General features: G+C 36.5%; 1 protein-coding gene across 3 annotated transcripts in view; it reads left to right on the top strand.

Moving 5' to 3' along the window:
- Nucleotides 1-23,069, top strand: part of LOC149844825 (membralin-like protein At1g60995) — a 71,933-nt gene that overhangs the window by 22,422 nt on the left and 26,442 nt on the right. For all 3 annotated transcript variants that reach the window (XM_089995304.1, XM_089995301.1, XM_089995303.1), the window contains 5 exons: nucleotides 1,375-1,456; nucleotides 15,631-15,692; nucleotides 17,907-18,001; nucleotides 19,351-19,430; nucleotides 21,195-21,278. In XM_089995304.1, coding sequence (XP_089851430.1) covers nucleotides 1,375-1,456; nucleotides 15,631-15,692; nucleotides 17,907-18,001; nucleotides 19,351-19,430; nucleotides 21,195-21,278 — 403 coding nt within the window. The remainder of the gene's footprint in view (nucleotides 1-1,374; nucleotides 1,457-15,630; nucleotides 15,693-17,906; nucleotides 18,002-19,350; nucleotides 19,431-21,194; nucleotides 21,279-23,069) is intronic.

Here is a 23,069-nt window from a genome sequence, read left to right as displayed (position 1 = left end):
CAGACTCTAGATCCAAATTGAAAGTTGATGAATTTGAGAAGCTACATCTGTATATAGGCTTGATTGATTAGTAGTACAAAACTTGTCATATTTGATAAGTGTATTCTCTCTTAGTAGATTGTCCTATCTTAATTAAGAAAAGAAATTCCACTCTAATTAGGTAAAAGAGCACCCCATTAGTATAAAGAGGGTTCTCTATATTAAAAAGAATACGAATATAGTTAATGAAACCAATTGAATCCCATATTACACTTTCAAAATTTCCCAATTTCATTGAGTTGTTCTTATTCTTTAGTTATCGTACAAACCCTATGTAACATGGGTACTTCTACCAGGGCTCTATACCCTTGTCATACCATGTTGACATGAGTGCTGGTACTAGTGCTTATAGGTATGAATTAATTGAGTTTTGGACCTGAACCAACCCATTTTTGTCCGTTTTATGATGTGGTCAACTTCTTGTCAGCACAGGAGATCAAAAGTGTTCAATTATAACTATCACTATGTTATTGCTGATTGTTAACCATATATCTTTGACATGTTTTAGTTTTTTAGTTCATGATTGATAATAGTCTATAACCATGCATAGAGGATTTTGTAAAACACAATATTTGTAGCTATAACCCCCTGTGCCCATCACTTTATAGGTCTCCTCACTGTACCCTTCATACCTATGTCATATTGTGTACCTGCATTTGTACCTATATGACAGAGAAATCTGAATGTGGCTGATTTGAGAAAGGACTTTCTCCTTATATATATATTATATACACACTGAGGTGCTCCCTGCCGGTTATTGGAATGACACGAGTCTGTCAAGTGGAGCCTTTCAACTCTACAGGCTTCTTTTCAGAAAGATGAAGGGACAGAGGTTAATAATTCCCATCCCATTGGTGGTGGAAAACGAATCGATGTCTCGATGTGATACAGCCCTTATCCCTTTACTGGATTGGTCAGACTAAGCCCTCAAGCAAGATCTTTTTTTAAGTAAGATAGAGACTGAGCAACCTTTCCCGGTCATATTATCTAGTATGTCAAGTGGAGCCTCAGAACGTCGACTCCACAAAGCTGATCCATCCATCTATATTATAGCTCTTCATGCAGGGCCACCTGATCTATTGGAAGGTATAGCTCCAGGCTGATGAATAGGAGGCAACATGCTATCAGTGAACGCATGTATATATGTATATATTATATCTACACATACACTATGTGTATATGTTAAGGGCATCAAGGTCCATTGTAAGTATGATTGCTACATGGCTAATGGCTTCAATTTTTGTGTTGGACAATCATGAATTTAGTATTTCTTCTCTAAATGCACTTGTTTGGTGTTTCCTTGTTTTTTTTGGAGAATTAACATTTGATGTACAGAAAATGGCAGAATGGGAGATACTTCTGGATATTCCACAATGGTTTTGTACATTGCACTTGAACAGACCTGATATATTAATAGGTAATGTTTGTATTCAGTTTTACATTATAGTACCTCTTATCCTTTGGAACGTGTGTGTGTGTGTGTGTGTGTGTGTGTGTGTGCATTTGCTTGAGCATTCTCCTGTCTGTGTTTGTGAGCATGCTCATATGTGTATGCATGCACGTGTGTGTGAATATGCAGTGTTTATTGTGGGCAAGAACAAGTTCATTATCTTTTAGTATCCCCAAGAATTAATTTCCATGGAAGTGCATTGTCTTGTGAGGGTATCTTTGTAATTTCATATGAAAGTCTAATTGAACTTATTTTGTACTTTCCTTAAAAGTAACTTCTTATGTATGCTAATAGAAAAAACTTCATATTTGCAAATTTATAGAAGTACGCTAGTGCTATCAAACACAAAAAATTACCATCGAATTCTGTTTATTTTTTTGAGGATCATGAGAGAGAGAGAGAGAGAGAGAGAGAGAGAGAGAGAGAGAGAGAGAGAGAGTATGGGGTGAAAACCATGTGTGATTCACTTGAAGCTCATACATATGAACCTATGACCCCTTGAGTACAACATAAAAGAACAAAAAAATGCCCAAAATACAATGTTATATGAGTCAAGGATGATTGTGGGCCCATGTTGGTCGGAGTATGAGTCAAGGATGAACGAGTATTGGGTCATCTTAGGAGGTACTAGTGAATCCATGTATACAGTCAAACATAATCTGAGCCACATTCAACCCGTTAGTTATAGCTCCATAATGGTATGTGTTAGGGCAGGTGAAATGTGGTGGGCTCTGCACCACTTCCCATCCATTCTATGCTGTTCATTGCAAAGATGGTAGAAAAGAGTACTCTCTTTCGTACAAAAGAAGCTTTTTTCATATGAAGGGCTGAAACAAAAGCCCATGTTAGAATGGCTTTTCCTTAATGTTCCTCCATATTCAGTTGAACATCGATATGAATATCAGGCCATAGTGCACATGCATACATCAAGCATTGGCCTTTATATGATGCAAATTTACAATCCAAATTTATATTCAATTTCCTGAATTAAAATAAGAGATTCTTATAACACAATGAAGAACCAAAATGTTTTTGACATTTATTGTTGTTCAATACAAAACATAGTATAGCTTTGTCACCAAAAGTTTCATCAACATATACATGAAATAATTACATTATTTACAATCTTAAATTGAAGTCTGATCGAATAAGTTTTTAAACCATCTTATTCGCTCTTTATGAATTTCGGAATTTCAGGTTCCCTGTTCTCAATTGATTGCAACCTTTGTTTCAGAAGGAAGACTTAAACCTGCACATGAACAAATTAAATCAGTAAACACTGTTAATTGTGGGGAAATGGAAATAACGACGAGAGATAGAGATAGAGATAGAGATAGAGATAGAGATAGAGATAGAGATAGAGATAGAGATAGAGATAGAGATAGAGATAGAGATGTGCTTCTAATATATATATATATATAAACCGAAATACCCTTGATCCGAAATACCCATCAAGGGTATTTCAGTCAATTTACCTTATAATAGAAGTCAACCCATTAGGGACTGGCTGTATAATTTTTATTTTTTATTTTTTGTATTTTGTCTTTTTGGTGTAATCGATTGGGACAACTCTAACTAGCTATTAGAGCTGCTCCCAACGGTCACAAAATGTGACCGTTGGTAGCAGCCCAACAGCTAGTTGGGCTTCTCCCTATTTCTCTCACTTGTTATAAATAGGGCCTTAAGCCTTTGTATATTTTCAATGCTTTCTTAAGAATTTGTGTAATTCAAAAGCATTTATTTTTATTCTCTTGACCCTTGTGTGGGTGGCGTGGATTGACCAATTGGTGTTCTTTGTGAGTTGGTTGTGTTTTTTGTAAACCCATAAGAGGCATTTGTTTGCTTTTGTTCTTATTTCATTACATGGTATCATAGCTTTGGTGCTTTTGGGTTGTGATTCATTTAGAAAGGCCAAGAGAAGGATCGCGAGATTGGTGGAGCATCGGCTCATAGGATCGTTGCATTAGGAAGCTCACCATCAAAGTTCTTTTTTATCAAAATTCTTGCTACCTTATTTTTTTCTCTCTTTTTCTCTCTTGTTATTGTAAAAATGAAGGATGAAAGAGAAGTGATCGTTTTCATTCCCATGAGACTCAATGATACTAACTATGTGATGTAGGCATTCATAGTAAAACATAAAATATAGGAAAAGGGTCTATGGGGTTTGGTTGATGGCACCGAAAAAGAGCCTAAACTTATACTTACCAAGATGAAAAATGAAAAAAAAGTGGCTCTTTAAGGAGAAAATATGTTTAAGGCTGTCACCGAATACGAGAAAAAATGAAAAGAATGAAGGATGTGTCATTCCAAGATAATTGGACGACTCATCAATAGTGTTAACATAAAAAATGCTCTAGCTTAGCAAAATTTGTTTTTGCTAGTGATGCATGAAAATATTTTAAAGATATGTATAGTCTTAAGAATATCGCTCACATGCAATGTGCAAAATAAAGTGAGAACTATGACACATGAAGAGATGAACATTAGGGAATATTACAATGTCCTCTCTTCTTTGAGATGAATTGGCTCTTCTAGAACCAAAATGGCATTGCCCCCAAGATGTAAAACTCCATGAAAAATAAATTAGAATGAAGCATTTCTATCAATTTGTTAAGCTTAAATCCGAATTTTAAGTATCCAAATCGCCCCTTCTTCATAGAGGTGTACTTACCATAATTGAAACTCTTGAAGAATTAACTATGGAGGAAAATAGGTTGAAAAAATCATCCTCTTCAAAAGATGAAGAATCCATGCTTGCTATATTAAAGCTCAAAAATCATACACAAAGTTATACGCCTTCCCACTTTGGAAGAAATAATGAGAATGAAAGAAATTTCAATGACTATGGAAGAAGTCAAAATGATAAAAGCGGCGATCATGAATACAAGAAGAGTGACAAACTAATATGTTACAATTGCTATGAGCCGGCTCATATCAAGCCTTTTTGCCATAAAAGAAAGAAAGCTGAACAAAGAAATGATAAGAATGTGGCTTCGGTGGGACCATCTTTTGAAAGACATGATGTAGACGACTCCAAATGCATCAGCTCTTTATCGTTGGTACAACTCATGGAGGCACTACAACCAATGTTAAAAAATCAAGCTTCTTCTTTCTTGGGTGCGGTTGTATCCACAAGCATTGACCTCGGTAAGACTTCTTGGATTCTTGATTCCGGTGCTTCTTTTCATATGACCCCAAATGAGTTCATATTATCCGAATGACATACTTGTTAAGATATATATATATATATATATATTCATATATATATTTGTATATATATAAATATATATACATATATATGTAATATGAAATACCCATCAAGGGTATTTCAGTCTTTTCATCAAATAGGCGTCAACCCATTAGGGGTTGAGCTGGTATTTTTCTTTTACTTTGTACTTTTTTACTTTTTTGTTTTTGTTTTTGCTTTTTTGTCACTTTGATTGGGACAACTCCATATGGCTGTTGGAGCTATGAGGAAGCGAGAGCGGGAAGCGATATGAGAAGCGGAAGCAGGAAGCGATACGGGACTTTCAAAATTTTAGGAAGCGAAAAGCGTGTGACGACTTAGGAGCGAATCAGGATTCGTCTCAGAAGTGACATAGGAAGCTAGGAGGAAGTGAAAAAGAGGAAAAAATAAAAATAAAAATAAAAATAAAAATAAAAATAAAAATAAAAATAAAAATAAAAATAAAAATAAAATAAAAAAAAATAAAAATAAAAATAAAAATAAAAATAAAAAAATGGGGGAAGCACGATGGAAAGTGCAACAACAACAACAACAACAACAACAACAACTACGCCTTCATCCCAAAACAATTGGGGTCAGCGATATGAACCAAAAAAGAAATTCATTTTGGGTCTTCCACAAGAATCCTTTTCCTCCAATCATTTCTATCCAATTCCATGTCCTCGGTGAGGTTCAAAGCATTCATATCCTTTCCTATCATCTCCATCCAAGTCTTCCTAGGCCTACCCCAACTTCTTTTAACTAATATATTTTCCCATTTCTCCAACCTTCTAACTGGAGCATCATTAGGCCTTCGCCGAATATGTCCAAACCACCGTAAACGATTCTCTCTCATCTTATTTTCAATGGGTGCAACACCTACCTTCTTACGTATCTCCTCGTTCCGAATCTTATCTTTTACGCTTCCAAAAAAAAAATAGCGCTTCCCCGCGCGTTTCGGAAGTGTGACATTTCACACTTCCAAAACACACTTTAGGGAAGCGCGCTTCCCCACCTATGTCACAGGGACTCGGCAAAACAGATGCTGCACCCGCGTCGATGCGACGCGACGCGGGTGCGCGTGCGGCACCGGGTGCGGTCAACGCACCTAGGGTCATTTTTGTCCACTATTTGAGCGTAATTTTTTTTCCCCCGATGAAAAGGAGGATTAGGGCAAAATTTTTTTTTGCCCTAATCTCTCCTCTCTCTCCCCCTGAGCTCGAGCTCTCTCCCATCCCCGCCCCAGCTCCGCCTCCCAGGCTCCTCCTCTCGGCTCCTCCTCTCCTTTCGCAGGTATGTACCCTCTCTCACTCTCTTCTTCGGTCGGCAGGGGAGGGGCCCTGGCGCTGGCAAGCCTTGGGTCTCTCCCTCGTTCACGGTTCAAGAAAGGGATTCCTCGGAGTCACGGCTGATCGAGAACACGATGACGGGAAACTCAGCACAAAGGGGGAAAAGCTGCGAATAAAGTAGGTTTACTGTTTTTTTTTTCTTTTGGGTATTCTATGGGTCGAGCATGGGATGGGGGGTGCTGGAAATCCATAGTGAGGGGAGGATTTGGGGTTTGAAGTGCTTGGGAAGCCCCAAATCGTGAACTTTTGACAGTAGGGTTTTTGTGTTTTTGCTTAAGTATCGATTTCAAGTATGCCTTGTGTTGTTGCTCGAAATTCCTTTTGGGATTTTCGATTCTGATGTAGGATCTGTTGGGATTTCGTAGCGTATCCGTTTAAATAGGTGAAGTCGTTGAGCATGGCCCCTATGAGTGGGTTTAAGTTGTGCAAAAACGCAGAATCACGATTCTGAGTTTGGGTTGCACACACGTGAAGCCTTCGTTTGGTTCCCTGTTTACCATATCAGCAAACGGTGAGGGTGCACTTATATATACAGTGGTTAGTTTTGTATTTTGGCTTATACAAAAAAATTGTGATTCTGTATAAGGTCCCGACCCTATGTCAGACCAACTTGCGCTTGTTTTTGGGCATGAAGTCTTTCTGTTAAATTGATCTTTGTAAATCAAACTCAAGATCTACTTGTGGAGTTAGTTGCGATTGGATTCCTATGTAACCTTTACTTTCAAGTTGTTTTGCTAAAATCTTTATCTGTTGGAAATTCTGTATCCAAAAGTTTATGTGTTAGGTTATTGACCAAAAAGGTTTACATGTCCTCTCCTTTCGCATGTATGTAATTTAGTTCTTTTATACAATACTTATTTGATTGATATTTAGGTCGATTTATGTAATTGCTTTACTTATTTGATTGATAATTTGATATTTAGGTTGATATACTGCATGCATGATGAATCATATTATGAGTTTATGACAATGTTTACTGTTAAATGTTAAACTCTTAAAACTTCAAAATTATATATATATATATATATATAATTTTTTTTTTACATTTTTGCCCCTGCCGCACCCTCGCACTCGGGTTTTTTGGAAGTGCTGCATCCCCGCACCCGCACCCGCACCCGCACCCGCACCCGCACCCGCGTGACATAGTTCCCCACTTACCTAGGCATTTTCGGTAACTCTGGTTGGAGCTGCCCCAACGGTCACAAATGTGACCATTGGCTGCAGCCTCGACAGTCACATGGGGTTGCCCCCCTTGGCCTCTCCATGTATTATAAAATGGCCCTTTGGCCTTGTATTCCATAACTCTTTTTTTGAGTGTCTTAATGCAATAACAATTTGTTAGACCCTTGGGCGGTTTCGTTGATTCGATCAAGTATTCTACTTGATTAAAGGTGTGTTTTTGCATGTGTATCAGATTCAATCCACTTCATTCAATGGTATCAGAGCTTTGGTGATCCAAAGGCAATTTTCTATAAGAAAGATGGTGACGATATCAAGAGGAGGATTGTGAGTTTAGCGGATACAACAATCAAGGATTGTTGCATCGGGAAGCGTGCTATTTCTCAAACAAGTCTTGTATCTCTACCTTTTCTCTCTTCTTCCCACTCTCTCTTTCTCTACCCTTTCTCTTCACATTGTAAAGAAATGAAGAATGAGAGAGAAGTTATAATCTCCATTCTCGTACGCCTAAATGATACAAACTATGTGATGTGGGCATCCATAGTAAAACACAAGATATGAGAAAAGGGATTATGGGGTTTGTTGGATGGTACCGAAAAAGAACCCAAGCTCATTCTTACGAAATTGAGAATGGAAAAAAAGTAACTCTTCAAAGAGAGGAAATGGGTAAAACTGTTTCTGATTATGAGAAAAAAATGTAAAGAGTGGAGGATGGGTCATTAAAAAATAATTGGATGACTCGTCAATAGTGTAGACATTCATAAATGTTCTAGCTTAGAAAACTTTTGATTTTGCTAGTGATGCTTGGAAATATCTTAAGGACATATATAGTCTTAAAGATATTGCTCATATATGTAATGTCCAAAATAAATTTAGAACCATGACTCAAGGAGAGATATTAGAGAATATTACAATGTTCTCTCTCTCTTATGGGATGAATTGGCTCTTCTTGAGCCAAAATGGCATTGTCCTCAAGATATAGAACTCCGTGAAAATCAAATTAAAACAGAGCATTTCTACCAATTTGTGAATGGGCTTAAGCCCGAATTTGAGGGAACTAAATCGGCTCTCCTTCATAGAGGAGGTGTGCCATCCATAGTCAAAACTCTAGAAGAATTGACTATGAAAGAGAATAGATTGAAGAATCCATCCACTTCAAAGGATGAAAAAACCGTACTTGCTATGTCCAAGCCCGGTAATCACACTAGGAGCTACAAGCCTCCTCAATTTGTAAAGAATGAGAATGGGAGAAATCCCAACAACTATGAAAGAAGCGATAAAAGAGGAGATCATGAGTACAAAAAAGGTGGCAAAATCATATGCTATCATCGCTATGAATCGGGACACATCAAACCTTTTTATCCCCCAAAAAAGAAGATCACTGAGATGACAAACGAGTTGCTTCAGTGAAAAGAAATGAAGTAGACGACTCCAAATGCATTGGCTCACTATCTTTAGCTCAATTAATGGAGGCACTACAACCAATGTTCAAAGGTCAAACTTCTTCCTTCTCGGGGGCGGACGTATCCACAAGTGGTGACCCTGGTAAGACTTCTTGGATCTTAGACTCCGGTGACTCGTTTTATATGACTCCAAATGAGTCAATATTATCCGAATGTCTAACCCAAATAATTCTTTTGTTTCAACCGCCACTGAACATCTTTAAAAATAAAATTTTTTGGGATTTTTCAAAAACAAACAAACTTCCACATACCAAATATTAGAGTTGTACCAAAACTAAATTTAAACCTTTTATCGGTTTCACAAATTACGGATTATGATTGCAAAGCTTTATTTTTTTCTAATGATTGTTTAATACAGGATCTCCAGTCTGGGAAGCTGATTGGGCAAGGCCATAGAAGAGAAAATCTCTATGTAATGGACAACCTTGACTCTTGAATTATCAAAAAAATCTTTTTATAATTTTGTGGAAAAGAAAGATATAGAAAATTGACACAAAAGACTTGGACATCCTAGTGTGACCAAATTACATTTGTTTCCATTTCTTACTAGTTATAAAGAAAAGAATTTGGTTTGTGAAGATTGCATCCTTGGCAAAATGAAAGCTTTTCCCTTTGAGCAAAAACATTTTATATCCAATTTTTTTTTTTGAGTTAGTGCATTCAGATATGTGGGGACCGTCTCCTGTTATATCCAAAGGTGGGGTATCATACTATGTTGTGTTTGTGGATGACTATAGTAGACACTCTTTGATCTTTTTTCTTAAGCAAAAATCAGAAGTATTTGATTGCTTTAAAATTTTTTATTTTTACTTAAAGATTCAATTCAAAACTAACATTCAAATTTTTAGATCTGATTCCGGGGGAGAATTTGTATCAAAAGAATTAAAAAAATTTCTTGATCTAAATGAGATTATTCATCAAAAATCTTGCCCATACACTCCTCAACAAAATGGTATGGCTGAAAGAAAGCATAGACATTGTTGAAACCACTAGAACACTTCTTATATCAAGAAATGTTCCAAAAATGTTTTGGGCCGAAGCCGCTCTTACATTAGTTTATTTGATAAATAGAATGCCTTCAAAAACTATTGAAAATATATCCCCTATTTAAAAATTGTTTAAAATCTCTCCCAATTATAAAAGGTTGAGAGTCTTTGGATGTAAATGTTTTATTCTTACCCATAAAAATGACAAACTTTCCCCAAAAGCAATTCATTGTGTTTTTCTAGGCTATGCTGAAAATCAAAAGGGATATAGATGCTATGACTTTTAAAGAACAAATTATATGTTTCACGAAATGTTACATTTCTTGAAAATAAAGATGTTTTTAGCAAAGAAAAAATTCAAGAGAACTATGATTATTCGTTTCGTTTTTATCTTATTAATGAACATGATAGGTATGAAAACATTCAGAATGAGCATGAGAGTGAAAATGTAGACAATGGTCTTGATAATATCGACCCACTTCATACTAACATACAAACATACACTCGGCGGACCGGAGATCACCCACCATGTGCCTCATACAGATACTCACAAAATCAAGATGTAGACTCTGCTAGTATTAGAAAATCAATAAGAATTTTTAAGGCCCCTAATAGATTTGAATCATATGATTACTTTGAACTAATATACCGAGCATGTTTAATGGCTATACATTCATATACCATCATCCTGTTATGAAGCAAAAAATCATCAAGAATGGATTAAAGCAATGAATAATGAATTAGAAGCTTTCGAAAAGTCAAAAACTTGAAAAATTCAAACATTACCCAAAGGAAGAAAAACTCTATGATATAGATGGGTTTACAAAATTTAAACTAAATGAGATGGGACATTAGAAAGATACAAAGCTCGATTAGTTGCTAAGGGATATAGTCAAGAATATGAGATTGATTATGATGAGACCTTTGCCCCAGTTGTCCGAATGACGACTGTCAGGACCCTTATCTTTATAGCATCAATTCAAAAATGGCCTATCTTTCACATGAATTGTTTTTGTCATCATCTTCCTCGTTAGATGACATTGCATACTCAGACTCTGACTGAGGAGGGGATGTGAATAATAGACGCTCAACTACTGGGTTGTGTTTTTGTAGGTGACTCTCTAATCTAATGGCGATGCAAGAAGCAACATAAGGTGTCTCTCTCCTCAACTGAAGTTGAGTATCATGTTATGACAACGACCACATCAGAGTTAGTATGGCTCCGATAATTACTGGAAGACTTACGAATTCACACCAAAGAACCTTTCAAATTATGTTGTGATAACAAGAGCGCTGTGTATATTGCAAGCAATCATACATTCCATGAGATGACAAAACATATTGAAATTGATTGCCACTATGTTTGTGAAGAATTTCTGCGGAATACTACCACATTTCCATTGATGTCCCAACATTAGGTGGGGATTCCTAATGTTTTGATGGAAGGTGAGGATTCCTGATATCGGTCGAGGAACAAGTGTGAAACTCAGTAATAAAATACAAATTGTGTGTTAAACTATGATTGAGAACCTAACTTGGACTTCAGAAATTGTGCCCATTTTGAATATCCGCGGGTTTAAGGAAAAGTGAAAATTAAATTTGTATGCATTTAATAGGGACATGAATGCAAAAACAATTCTAATAAATAATTTAATAAGTTATTCATGATATGCATTGAATCATGTATATTTTACTGTTTACCATTAGTTCATGCATTCATGCTTGTTTGGTTTCACATGATATTTGTTTCTGCATGATATTTGATTGAATGTTTGAATGATAAAATATTTGTGGTAAATGATTGCTTCTGATATTCCTCTGAAATTTATGCATGAATTTGTTTATGCTATTTTCTTTACTGATTGGATTTTTAGAGGACTTCGGTTCTTACCTATTTTCTTAAAACTGTTTTACAAGCACAAATGCTCAGTGATGTCTCAGACCGACTAGTCGGAGGTTATGATGGTGTTTTGGGTTCTGACAGGATGTTTCATATTGATATAGACGATTTTGATATTCTAGACTATTTGACATTTTGATTAAATTAATAAAGTTTGATTTATTGTTGCTTTAGTTTGATTCAATGCACAATATGGTTTGTGGTTTGGTATATTAAATTTGTGGCAATTGTTTTTATAAAAATAAAATTTTTCACTATTTTTACGAGGGTCAGTTGGAATCGTTATATTGTTCCAGGCAGTGTTATCTTTTCTATGCACATTTTTTCTATTGTTTCCTCCTATTGTGACCATGAGTAATGAAGATAAGAAATCATCCAGCTTGGTATACAACTCCATCGTCCATTAGTGTTAGTTTCTTAGCATTTGAATGGTGAGAACTACATTACATGGAGTCGATCTATGGTGATGACTCTTGGTGCCAAGAATAAGTTAGGATTTGTGGATGAAACCATCTCCCAACCAGATCCTGCTGCCCCTGAGTATCACATGTGGTTGTGTTGCAATCATATGGTCTTATCTTGGATTATCAACTCGCTTTCTCATGATCTTGCAGATAGTGTGATTTTTATGCAACAACTGCTCATGAGGTGTAGGATGACCTTAAGGAGCAATTTACTCAAAGTCATGCACCTCAAATATTTCAAATTCGAAGTGCTATCAGCCAACATGTTCAAGAAACCTCTTCAGTTGCTATATATTTTACCAAACTCAAATCCTACTAGAGTTAGCCTCATATTTGATATTACCTACATGTGGTGCCATAAAGCTATTTGCTGATCATCAACAACAAGAGAAAGTTATTCAATTCTTGATGGGATTGAATGATACATATAATACTATTAGAGGTCAAATTCTTCTCATGGACCCCGCTACCTTCGATCACCAACGCTTATTCTCTTGTTTTACAAGAAGATAAGTAAAGGGAGGCTCGTATCATACCTACTTCCTCATTTGATCAGACTGCACTCGTAGCTCAAGGAGGGTCATCTTCAACTGCCCAAGATGCTCGATTCTCTAAGGCCAGACCAAATCATCATCAAAGACCAATATGCACCCATCGTCAAGGAGTTGGACATACAAAAGACAAGTGTTATAAATTGCATGGATATCCACCGAGATATCGGTTGCATGGGCAAAATGTCTCCAATGTTTTCACCTCAAGTGCTGCTAGTGACAAGGCCAAGGAGGATTCCAATGCTATGGCTCCTGCCCTAACATTGGATTAGTATCACCAGCTCATGTCACTTGTCAAAGATAAGTCCTCTCCTCCTGTTGTCAACCTTGTAGGTATGAGTTTTGTTTCCTATTCTTCTGCAAATGAGTCTTGGATCATTGACACTGGGGCCAGTGATCACATGGTTTCTTCTATAGACTTGATAACTCAAATCACTGATTCTACCATGCTTTCCCCTGCCTGTCTTCCTAATGGTAACTATGCTTCTGTATCTCATCAATTTTCATGTGTTATTTCTCCTCATATTACTTTGCAAAAAGTCCTTTTCATTCCATCATTTAAATTCAATCTTTTATCTGTCAGTCAGCTTACTAAGCAAAATAAATATTCAATCACCTTTTATCCTGACTCGTGTTATTCAGGACCTTTCAATGAAGACAGCGATTGGAGTGGGTTAACAGAGAGTTGGCTTTACTACCTTCAACCCTTGGAATCCATATCCTTGGCTCTGACCTCTCATCATATCCAGATCGACCTCTGGCATTGGTGCTTGGACATCCATCTCAATCTCATAATAAATTGTTTTCTGAGTATGATTCTAATATTCATGTGTAGTACTTGTTTGTGTGATGTTTTTCATTTGGCCAGACAAGCTTGGTTATCTTTTCCTGCTAGTGATATCTCATCTACTTCTCCTTTTGATCTCATTCGATATTTGGGTGTGTTAGTTTTGGCCTATATATGAAGAGAAGTGAAAGAGAAAGAGAGAGAGAGGATGGAGAAGCTCTATGGGACGTTCCTCTATTCATCAAAAAGAGGATGTCCCTATATGTTTATTTATAGAATAAAACATAGTTACAATAGAACTGTTATACAATTATTCAACAGTTTATGTTTAAGTAAAACTGGTCCAGCACAAGTCCTAGTTATAATAAGGCAGGTATAACCCTAGAGTCCTAGTTATGATAGGACTAGAGTCCTTGTTATAATAGGACTGTCCTCTTCATGTCTCCTTAACAAGGTGAGGGTACTCGCAGGCTTCTTTGTTTGAGGCACATCATTTTCTTAGTATTGTTGATGACTACACTCACTGCACGTGGGTTTATTTAGTGCATCATAAATACAAAACGAAGTTCTTGTTGCAAGATTTCATTAATATGGTTCAAAACCAATATCAGACTCGAATACAAAATATTCGATCTGATAATGGGACTGAATTTTTTGCATGACATTCAGTCTTTTCTGACCAATAATGGAATTGTTCATGAACATAGTTGTGTGTATACTCAACAAAATGGGATAGTTGAACACAAGTGCAGGCATCTCTTAGAAGTTGTCTGTGCTCTACCATTTCAAACTAATCTACCATTTATGTTTTGGGGCGAGTGTGTCTTAACTGCTGCCTACCTAATCAATCACACTCCTACCCCTCATTTGAATGGCCAAATGCCTTATGAAAGACTTTTCGATAAAAAGCCACAGTATTCTCATCTTCATGTGTTTGGGTGTCTGTGTTATGTTACAAATTTGAATCCTTCGTCAAAATTTGGTACTCGTGCCAAAAAATGTATATTTTTGGGATATCCTTTTGCTCAGAAAGGCTATGGTGTATATGATTTAGATTCACAAATCTTGTTTACTAGTCGCTATATGATTCTCCATGAAAAAGTCTTTCCCTTTCATGAATTATTTGATAGTCCCTCATCTGTCGTGCTTCCAGTGCCAACAATGGACCATCATCTTGAACCAAGTAATACTATCACTGAACCTTCACCTCTGGAAAATAATGAAATATCAACTCAAGAACCAGATTTGTGACTTGACTCAAATTAGGATTCAAGTGAACCAATCCAGCTAGACCAACCTGATTCACACGTAACCCAAATCAATAATCAACCTGAACTATGTTGCTCTTCACGTGAACGCAGACCCTCAACCTTGGTTAGAGATTTCTATTGTTCTGCAGATCTCAATGCACCTCCTTCAATATTGTCTTTTGTGAAAGGAAAATTCAATGGAACTCGATATATGATCACAAATTTTGTGTCATTTGATAGATTCTCTCCAGCCCACAAAGCTTTTCTTGTAGCCGTAGCGTCCAATTTTGAACCTAAGACCTTTAATCAAGTTAAGGAATCTTTTTGGCGAGATGCTATGGTAGTCGAGATCAAAGCATTGGAAGAAATTCGTACTTGGACCATCACCATGCTACCTGAAGGTGTCAACCTATGGGTTGTAAATGAATTTATAAAATCAAGTACAGTTCTGATGGAACAATTGAGAGATATAAGGCATGTTTAGTCGCCATGGGATACTCTCAGCAAGTAGGGATGGATTATCATGAAATGTATGCTCTTGTAGGCTAGTTAGTCTCTGTTCGTTGCCTACTTGCGGTAGCCTTTGCAAAGAATTGGTTGTTAAAATATATGGATGTTATATATATACATATATATTTCATATCTGGAATTTGATCATGTCTTATCATATGCTAATGTGTAGGCCTAGCTTGACTTGCTCAATCCACCCAACTTTGCATTATAAGAAATCATCAAAATACTAATGCACTCACATACATGTATGTGTAGATGTATGTATTAAGACATTTACATATCGCGACAACGTGTTGGTTTATGTCCTTATGAATCACCATTACTTGATTCTACCCTTAAATGAGATTTTTTGCATAGGGGTCAATTATTTTAGTACATAAAAGGCTAGAACGGGATGCTAGTTTTTCCATATGTGCTCATTTGCATTGTTTATTGTAGTTTTGCTTGATTTGGCTGCTATACTTTTTTTGCAGTGCAATGGCTTGAAAATCGAAGCAAGGCATTTGAACCAACTTATCTATATTCTGTTGAGAAGGTATCTTTTCACCTTCTATGGTGCTTCTCTTAAAACTCATGTTATGATTAGTACTATCAGTAACAATGAGTGAATGTGTTTCATCAGGTTTTCATTGCAAAAACAGGAAAGCAGAAAATTTTAAGATGAGAAAACTTCAAAATAACATAAATTAAAGAGCAAGGCATTACACAAGCTGAGGGATATCTTGGCTAGTTGAGTGTTGGCTCTTATGCTTGGCTAGATTAGCACCACATTCTGGGGCTTGCATGCCTTTATGCTAGGTGACAAGATGTGGTCTGGCCTCTGACGGGTTGCATAAGTGACCAGGTGTATTGCCTTTAGTATTATATGTTACATATGATCTAGATTTAGATGATGTAATCTTTCTGTTTCGATGATGGTTTACTGGCTTCAACTATTGCCGTGGGCATTAGTTTTGGCGGGCATCTGGCTCTCAAAAAAAAAACAAAAACAAAAAATCAAAAAATCGTGGGGCATCTGTTGGACATATACCTCATGCCCAATTATTTGTTTTTGGAGCGAAAATAAAAGTTCATGAGATCATAAAGCAGTGACAATATGTCACATAGACACAGCTAAATGGCCCACGTATCTGTGTCGACACAGGGACGGGTATCGGGCGCGACATGGGTATGTGCTGGGCCCGGATTGGGTCGGGTCCAACCTGGACCCAACTTGAAACCCAAAAACTTTTTTTTCGCAAAACCCTAAAAAAAGAGGGGAGGAGAAAGAGGAAGAAGGAAAAGAGAGAGAGGACCTTCTACCCTTCTTCCTCTGCTCCACCTTCATCCAATCAACAGAGATAGAGAGATAACCCCCTACCTTTTCCTCCCCTTTCCTTTTTATCGTACCCCTTAGAAGAAAAAGAAAGAGCATAGGACAGAGAGAGAGAGAGAGAGAGAGAGAGAGAGAGAGAGAGAGAGAGAGAGAGAGAGAGAGAGAGAGAGAGAGATCACCATACCTTAAACATGCAACAACGACAACTTCTCGTTCTTCTTCTTCACATCAAGATCGAGTGAGAGATCACCATACCCGTACCCATAGTTGGCAAACCCAGCGAGTTGACTAGGGAATCGCCCGTGTCGACCCAGATCGGACCCAACTGGGTCATCGATCCAGGACCACCGATCCGCATGCCACTTATGTGTTTTTTGTCATACCTTTGGTGGTTTTAATGCATAATGCGTATAAAAGGATAATTTTTATAAAGTATCATGTATTTTAAAATAATAAATATCAACAATTATGTATAGTTGAATACTTATATAGCTTAGTCATTGATGTCATGTGCTAAATTTAGTGATTATACAGTTTGGAGTTTGATTTTTTTCATGTCTTAACACTAAAGAATTCATGTCCTAACTCATCCGAGTTACTGAGTCAACCCACTCACTCGCGAATGAAGGGTGAGGCGATCCGGATCCGAGTTACGAGTTTGCCAACTATGCCTGTACCCATGTGACATAGCAGTGATGAAGAGTCACCAAAATTCAAATCAAAGATCAACAGGACACAAATCAAATCCTATTTGGACCTATCAAAGACAGGTTGGTGTCCTCCGGCCATTTTTTATAAGCACAGGCCAAGACATCCTTTTTGAATCATACCCTTGTACCCCATATTTGGAAAGTCCTTCGAATGTCTTTTACAAGAGAGTAAATTTTTTATCATCCATGTAAAATTCCTTAAAGCATCTGTGCTGGTTGATATCCATCACAATGTTTCCTTATGCTATGTCTTGTCATTATTTACCTGAACTTCAAAATTTTTGTTATATGCCTATAAAAAATTTCCACTTTATGAGGCCATCAACTCTTCTATTCTCATATAAATTGTAGTAGTTTATCTTTTGGGCTTCACTTGTTCTTTTGTACTCTTGGTTTATCCTCATCAGATGGGATTGGTTCATTTACAGATATTCAAAACATAGGATTTTTTTGTTTACATAATAGGGATCTATACAACTAGATCACTATCTCTAGATATTACATCAATGCCAGGAACCCATCTTTCCTTCAATAGAGCATGTCCCTTGTTTCTTAATTTGAAATGATCCTTAATGTGTTCATAATCCTGAAAATTTCATATCCGTAGTTGTTGGTTGCCACTTGTGCATTTAGCCAACTTTCTTATTTCTATTCTTATTTTTTTCATTAACATTCTGGTTATGAATCTGTGTGCAATCCTCTCAATCTATTGTCTGTTGCACAGGGGTATTTCATGCTTCCTGAAGCAGCGAAATCCAGGCACAATGTACGCACTGTCAATGTCAGCATTTCTGCACAGAATTCTTGCTTTGGAAACAGGTCTTTTGCTGGCCTTTTGAGGAAGTTGAAATATTAGCAGTGATCATTTTGGCAGAATGACTTCTTAATCAGATTTTGTATCAAGATTTTTCATGTATTTTTGTCACATCTCAATTTCTTTCACAGATGCACACTTCCAATTTCTACTCGCTGATATATCCTGTATTGCTTGACGCTTATCCATGAACAGATTTGATATATATTTGGGTTCTGGGTTCCCAAATATTGTTAATGATATTTATACTGGGAGATAAATGCAGAACTAATTAAATTTGAAATAAAGGATGTGCTGATAATTTGTCTGAATGTGTGCACATGTGCTTGTACGTGCATGTGTATGTGTGCCTGCACATGCATAGATGCTTGTTTGTGCAAATCCACTAAAATGACAATTATTTCCTGGCAACAAATAGAGGAACCTGCATACATATTTGTAGTTAATAGCCCTCATAAAATTCATCTAATGTAAATGAGAGTTGCCAAAGAGCTTGATATAGGACGTGAATATATATGAACAGTTCACACTGTAACCAGGAGTTTTAGGATCTTGGAATAAACAAATTAAGTCATTCAAATCAATACTTGGTGTAAAAGAAACAGATGCCCTAATGTCTAGTTTGTTTTGGTTGACAGCAGGAAAGTCAAGATCAAAGAAAAAGGATGTTAACTTTCTTGTGCTTGTCACGAAAATAAATAAGTATGAAGAGACTTTGGTCATTTTGAAAGATGATAGGAGTTACAGGATCTTCCACCTTAGGAAGAGAGAGAACAAAAAAAAAGGAAAAAAAGCTGATCTCATTATGATGATTTCTGTACCTGATGAATGTAAACATTAAAGGAGTGGAAACAACCAGATGTGACAGTGGGTAAGTAAAACTGGTATATGCTTGCAGTGAACTACTTGAATATAACAGTAAAGTTTGGGAGAAATTGCCAATATATTGTACAGAAAAACTAGAAAATTTGGTGCATACAAGGGCTCTGCTCGTCTAATAGGGCTGGCTTGTGAGCGTCATCAAGTTGAAGGGACATCACGGGTTCAAAATCTGCAGTTGTGCATCCCTTGCTGTGAGGCCGGAGCTGGGTATACTCCCTACTGGGCAAGGCAAACCCATGGTTTTTACACCAATGAGCTCATGAGTGAGGTGGTTTTCCCCAGTTATCCAGAAAAAAATGAAACATTAGAATGTGTATGTGTGTGTATCTATTCTTGCACATTCTTTTAAATATACTCATTTTAGTCACATTTTACTTCTAAAACTGATGTTCTTAAGTATGACTCTGAAGTTTGATCCACTATTGATGCTTTTGAAGCTGTTATACATATTTTCTCTGTTCTTCCTTTACAGGTGGCAACAACTTCTCATTAACAGTTTTGTTGGCTATGACACAATCTTGATGAATAGCTTATTAAGTGCTCCTGGTCAAGGTGAGAACAGATTCTGGAAGATAGGTGCACTCTACAGTGTAGTACCAAGCCTGGAACAATGCTTATTAGGAACATTTATTTTATTTCTTATTTTTAGGAAAAGGAGAAGTTAATATATCTAGAATAAAAAGAAGACAAGGAAACAAAAAGTTGACATGGTTACCAAAATCTGCACCCACTCCAAGCCAATTGGTCCAGTCCATCTGTCAACCACAGTCACAAAATAATTTCCTATTGGATCCACCAATAAATAGTGGTGAAACTGCTCTGTGCATCTTCAAGATCCTGGAATTTCAGTCCACCAAGAAGAAGCCAAAATCTCCAAAAGAAGCTACCTTTTTGCCCTTAAACTTTTTTTGCGGCACCAAACTAATGCTTCTAATGCTTGAGTTAGAGTCACCATTCCACTCTATATATTACCAAGCCAACTAATACAACATCTGGAAGAGGGGGCAGTTCCCTAAGCAAGGTGAAGAATGTTTCTGCCTGTGTACACATAAAACAGGCATATATATTGTGATTTTTTGTTGGCGTAACATTGATTTATGCTAGTTATGAAGAGTTTTTTACAATCACGAATTTGGTTAAAGGCAGAAGTTGCTAACATTTTTTCCCACTCTAAATAAGACATTATAGTGCTTTCAAGTTTCATGCTTTTCTTGCTTGAATTGATTCTGTGTTTTACCTTGTACCATTAGGTTGTTATGATGATGTAATTAAAAACATTATAAAACATCAACTAAACCTTATCGAAGCGCTAGTTATGTAAAACAGGACTCCATGTCATGATATGCTGTTTTATTTTGTGATGCATGTGTTTCTCATTTATGCTTTCTGATGATTGTGTTATGCTTTTTTGTGCTATTTGTGAACGGTTTCTATGCAGTTCCATTTCTAATGTTACACATGTAGGACTAGCATGAAGGAACCTGGTCAGCCTTCTCTCTCTCTCTCTTTTCATGAATCATGAATTTTTCGTGGTTCCATCTTTGCTTATTTTCAAACTTTCAGCTTGACTGGATTCTTGTTGCTAAACCTTGAATATCTACATTGGCAAATTCATGTGCTCTAACATGCTTCTTCATGCCATTTTCTTCACCGAACACCCTGTCTTTAACCAATAACACATATCCATACTTTGCCATCATGGTCAATCCTTCAAAGTCTTGTTTATCCCTTAAAGAAACAACAACTTTGTAGTTCAAGTTATATATTTGAAAACAGAATTGGTTTCTATTTGTTTATATCAAAATGAATGCGTTCTTTTTTTAAAGTGGAATACATATAGATTTTAACAAGTTCTTCACAAACGTTTATAAAAAAAGCTTCTTGACAAACTGCATGTGGGTCAGTTACTATTATTCACTTAAGAATTCTAGTCGGGAATGTTGTTCATGAGTATAATATACATGGGTCAGATTATTTTAAAATTTTCATTTATTATAAACCTTGTATTACTGTAAATTGATGTGGCCATAACAACTATTCCTTTTTTATTTAGTGCCGTATAATGAAATTCATATTCTTTTTGCCATTTGTGCTATTTAATTTGAAATTTATTAAGCATATTTCATCCCTAGAATGCTCCAATTTATGCTACTGTGCTCTTTTAGAATTTTTGTAAATCTATTTTCTCCAATTTATGCTAGTATGCTAGTGTGTTCCAATTCAATTGCAAGCAGGTTTTAAAAAAAAATACTTTTCTACAATCACTTGTTAGATTGCAGTGATACTTCTATTTGATATGACTTTTTTTGGGTGCAGGTTATTTGTACAACTTCCAAACCAAGGAATTTTATGATCTCAGTTATTCTCATGATTCAGCTGAGGTTGCTGCTAGATTTGAAGGTCTCTCTCTCATGCACACTTGCATATGTTATATATATATATATATAACTAGATTAGTAACTAGGTTAGTTTACATTTTTTTTTTATTTTTTACCTTTTGGTTCAATTCCAATTTATCAACTAATGTTGACTAGTCAAAAGAGTCGTTGGGAGGGTCCAATTGCTCTATTTAGAGCAGTTGGGCCTCTCCCAACGTCTCTATTGAGGCCCTTTGGAATGTGTATATAAAGGGGTGGATCCCTCTCATTCATGTATTGCTTCTTGCATATTTCAGTCAATAAAATAATATTTTTTTATGATTGTTTCAGCCACCTTTGATGGATCTTGTGTGTGAGTCCATTTGTGGCTTTTTGTGTTCTTTTGGTGCTTTGGTGGAACTCTTTTGAGTATCCACTTTTGACGATTTGATGAACATCTTCGGAGGAACTTGTTTTCCTTTATGGTATCAGAGCTTAGAGATCAAATTGATTTTTAGTGCATTGGGAAGCGTGCCACTCACGATTTTCAAGAGATAATCTCTTTTGCAAAATTTATTCAAGTGCTTGTGAGATTGTTGTGCCCTCTTGGTGGTGGAATGCCCGTGTGTTCATGCTGTTCATTGAAGGTACTCTCTTGGTGGTGGAGTGTTCGTGTGTTCGTGTTTCTCATTGAAGGAGCTCTCTTGGTGGTGGAGTGCTTGCGTGTTCGTGTTTCTCATTGAAGGAGCTCTCTTGGTGGTGGAGTGCTCGTTATACCTTTGATTATCGTTATACCTTTGATTATCTCCTCTCTTTCTTCCTCTCTATCTTCTATTTTTCTCTTTGCCCCTGTAAACATGGATAACAATGATAATGTCACCCTAAAACCCATCAAACTTAAGGACACAAACTTTGTAACATGGGCTTTAATTGTGAAGCATTTCATATAGGAGAAAAGGTTGTGGGGATTAGTAGATGAGTCGGATTAGGAACCTAAACTAATCTTTACTAAGATAGAAGGAGAAAAAGAGGTACCTCTTACGGAGGAGGAAAAGACCAAGGCTATGGCGATATATGAGAAAAAATGAAAAGAATAGAGAATGGGTCATGCCAAGATTATGTCTTGTCTCATTAGTAGTGTAGATATCAAGAAATGTTCAAGTCTAGCAAGTTTGAACATGCAAATAAAGCATGAGAACATCTCAAGAGAGTGTATTCTCTTAAAGATATTGCTCATATTTGCAACTTATAAGACAAAGTACATACTATGACTCAATGAAGAAAAAATATTAGAGAATACTTTAGTTAGTTGTTACCTTTGGAATGAGTTGACTCTTCTTTAACCACAATGACATTGTCCCGAAGACATAGAACTCCGTCAAAGACAAATTGATGCAGAGCATTTCTATCAATTCATCAATGGTCTAAGACTGGAGTTTCAGTCCACCAAATCGGCTCTTCTTCATAGAGGAAAAAATCCCTTTATTGAAAATACTATTAAAGAGCTAAGTGTGGAGAAAAATAGACTAAAAAAGAAAACATCTAGAGAAGATGATTCATTCATAGTTGTATTTAGGTCGGCAAACCAAGTCCATGCTTACAAACTACCACGTTATGTGAGACCAAACAATGATAACTATGGAAAACAAAGCAATGAGTTTGAGAAAAAAAAGTTATTTGTTATTATTGTCGTGAACCGGGACATGTCAAGACATGTCCTAAACTAAAAAGACTATGAGAAAAGGGTAGCATCGATTGCACAAGAGTCAAGTGAGTTCAAAGCTACATAAGAATCAAACATTGAGAGCATGTCTTTGACTCAACTTGTAGAAGC

The sequence above is a fragment of the Nuphar pumila genome, chromosome 2, assembly GCF_984573655.1.
Source record: "Nuphar pumila chromosome 2, dmNupPumi1.hap1.1, whole genome shotgun sequence".
NCBI lineage: Eukaryota > Viridiplantae > Streptophyta > Magnoliopsida > Nymphaeales > Nymphaeaceae > Nuphar > Nuphar pumila.
Note: the sequence above shows the minus strand (reverse complement) of the source record. Positions and strands in the feature narration are given on the sequence as shown.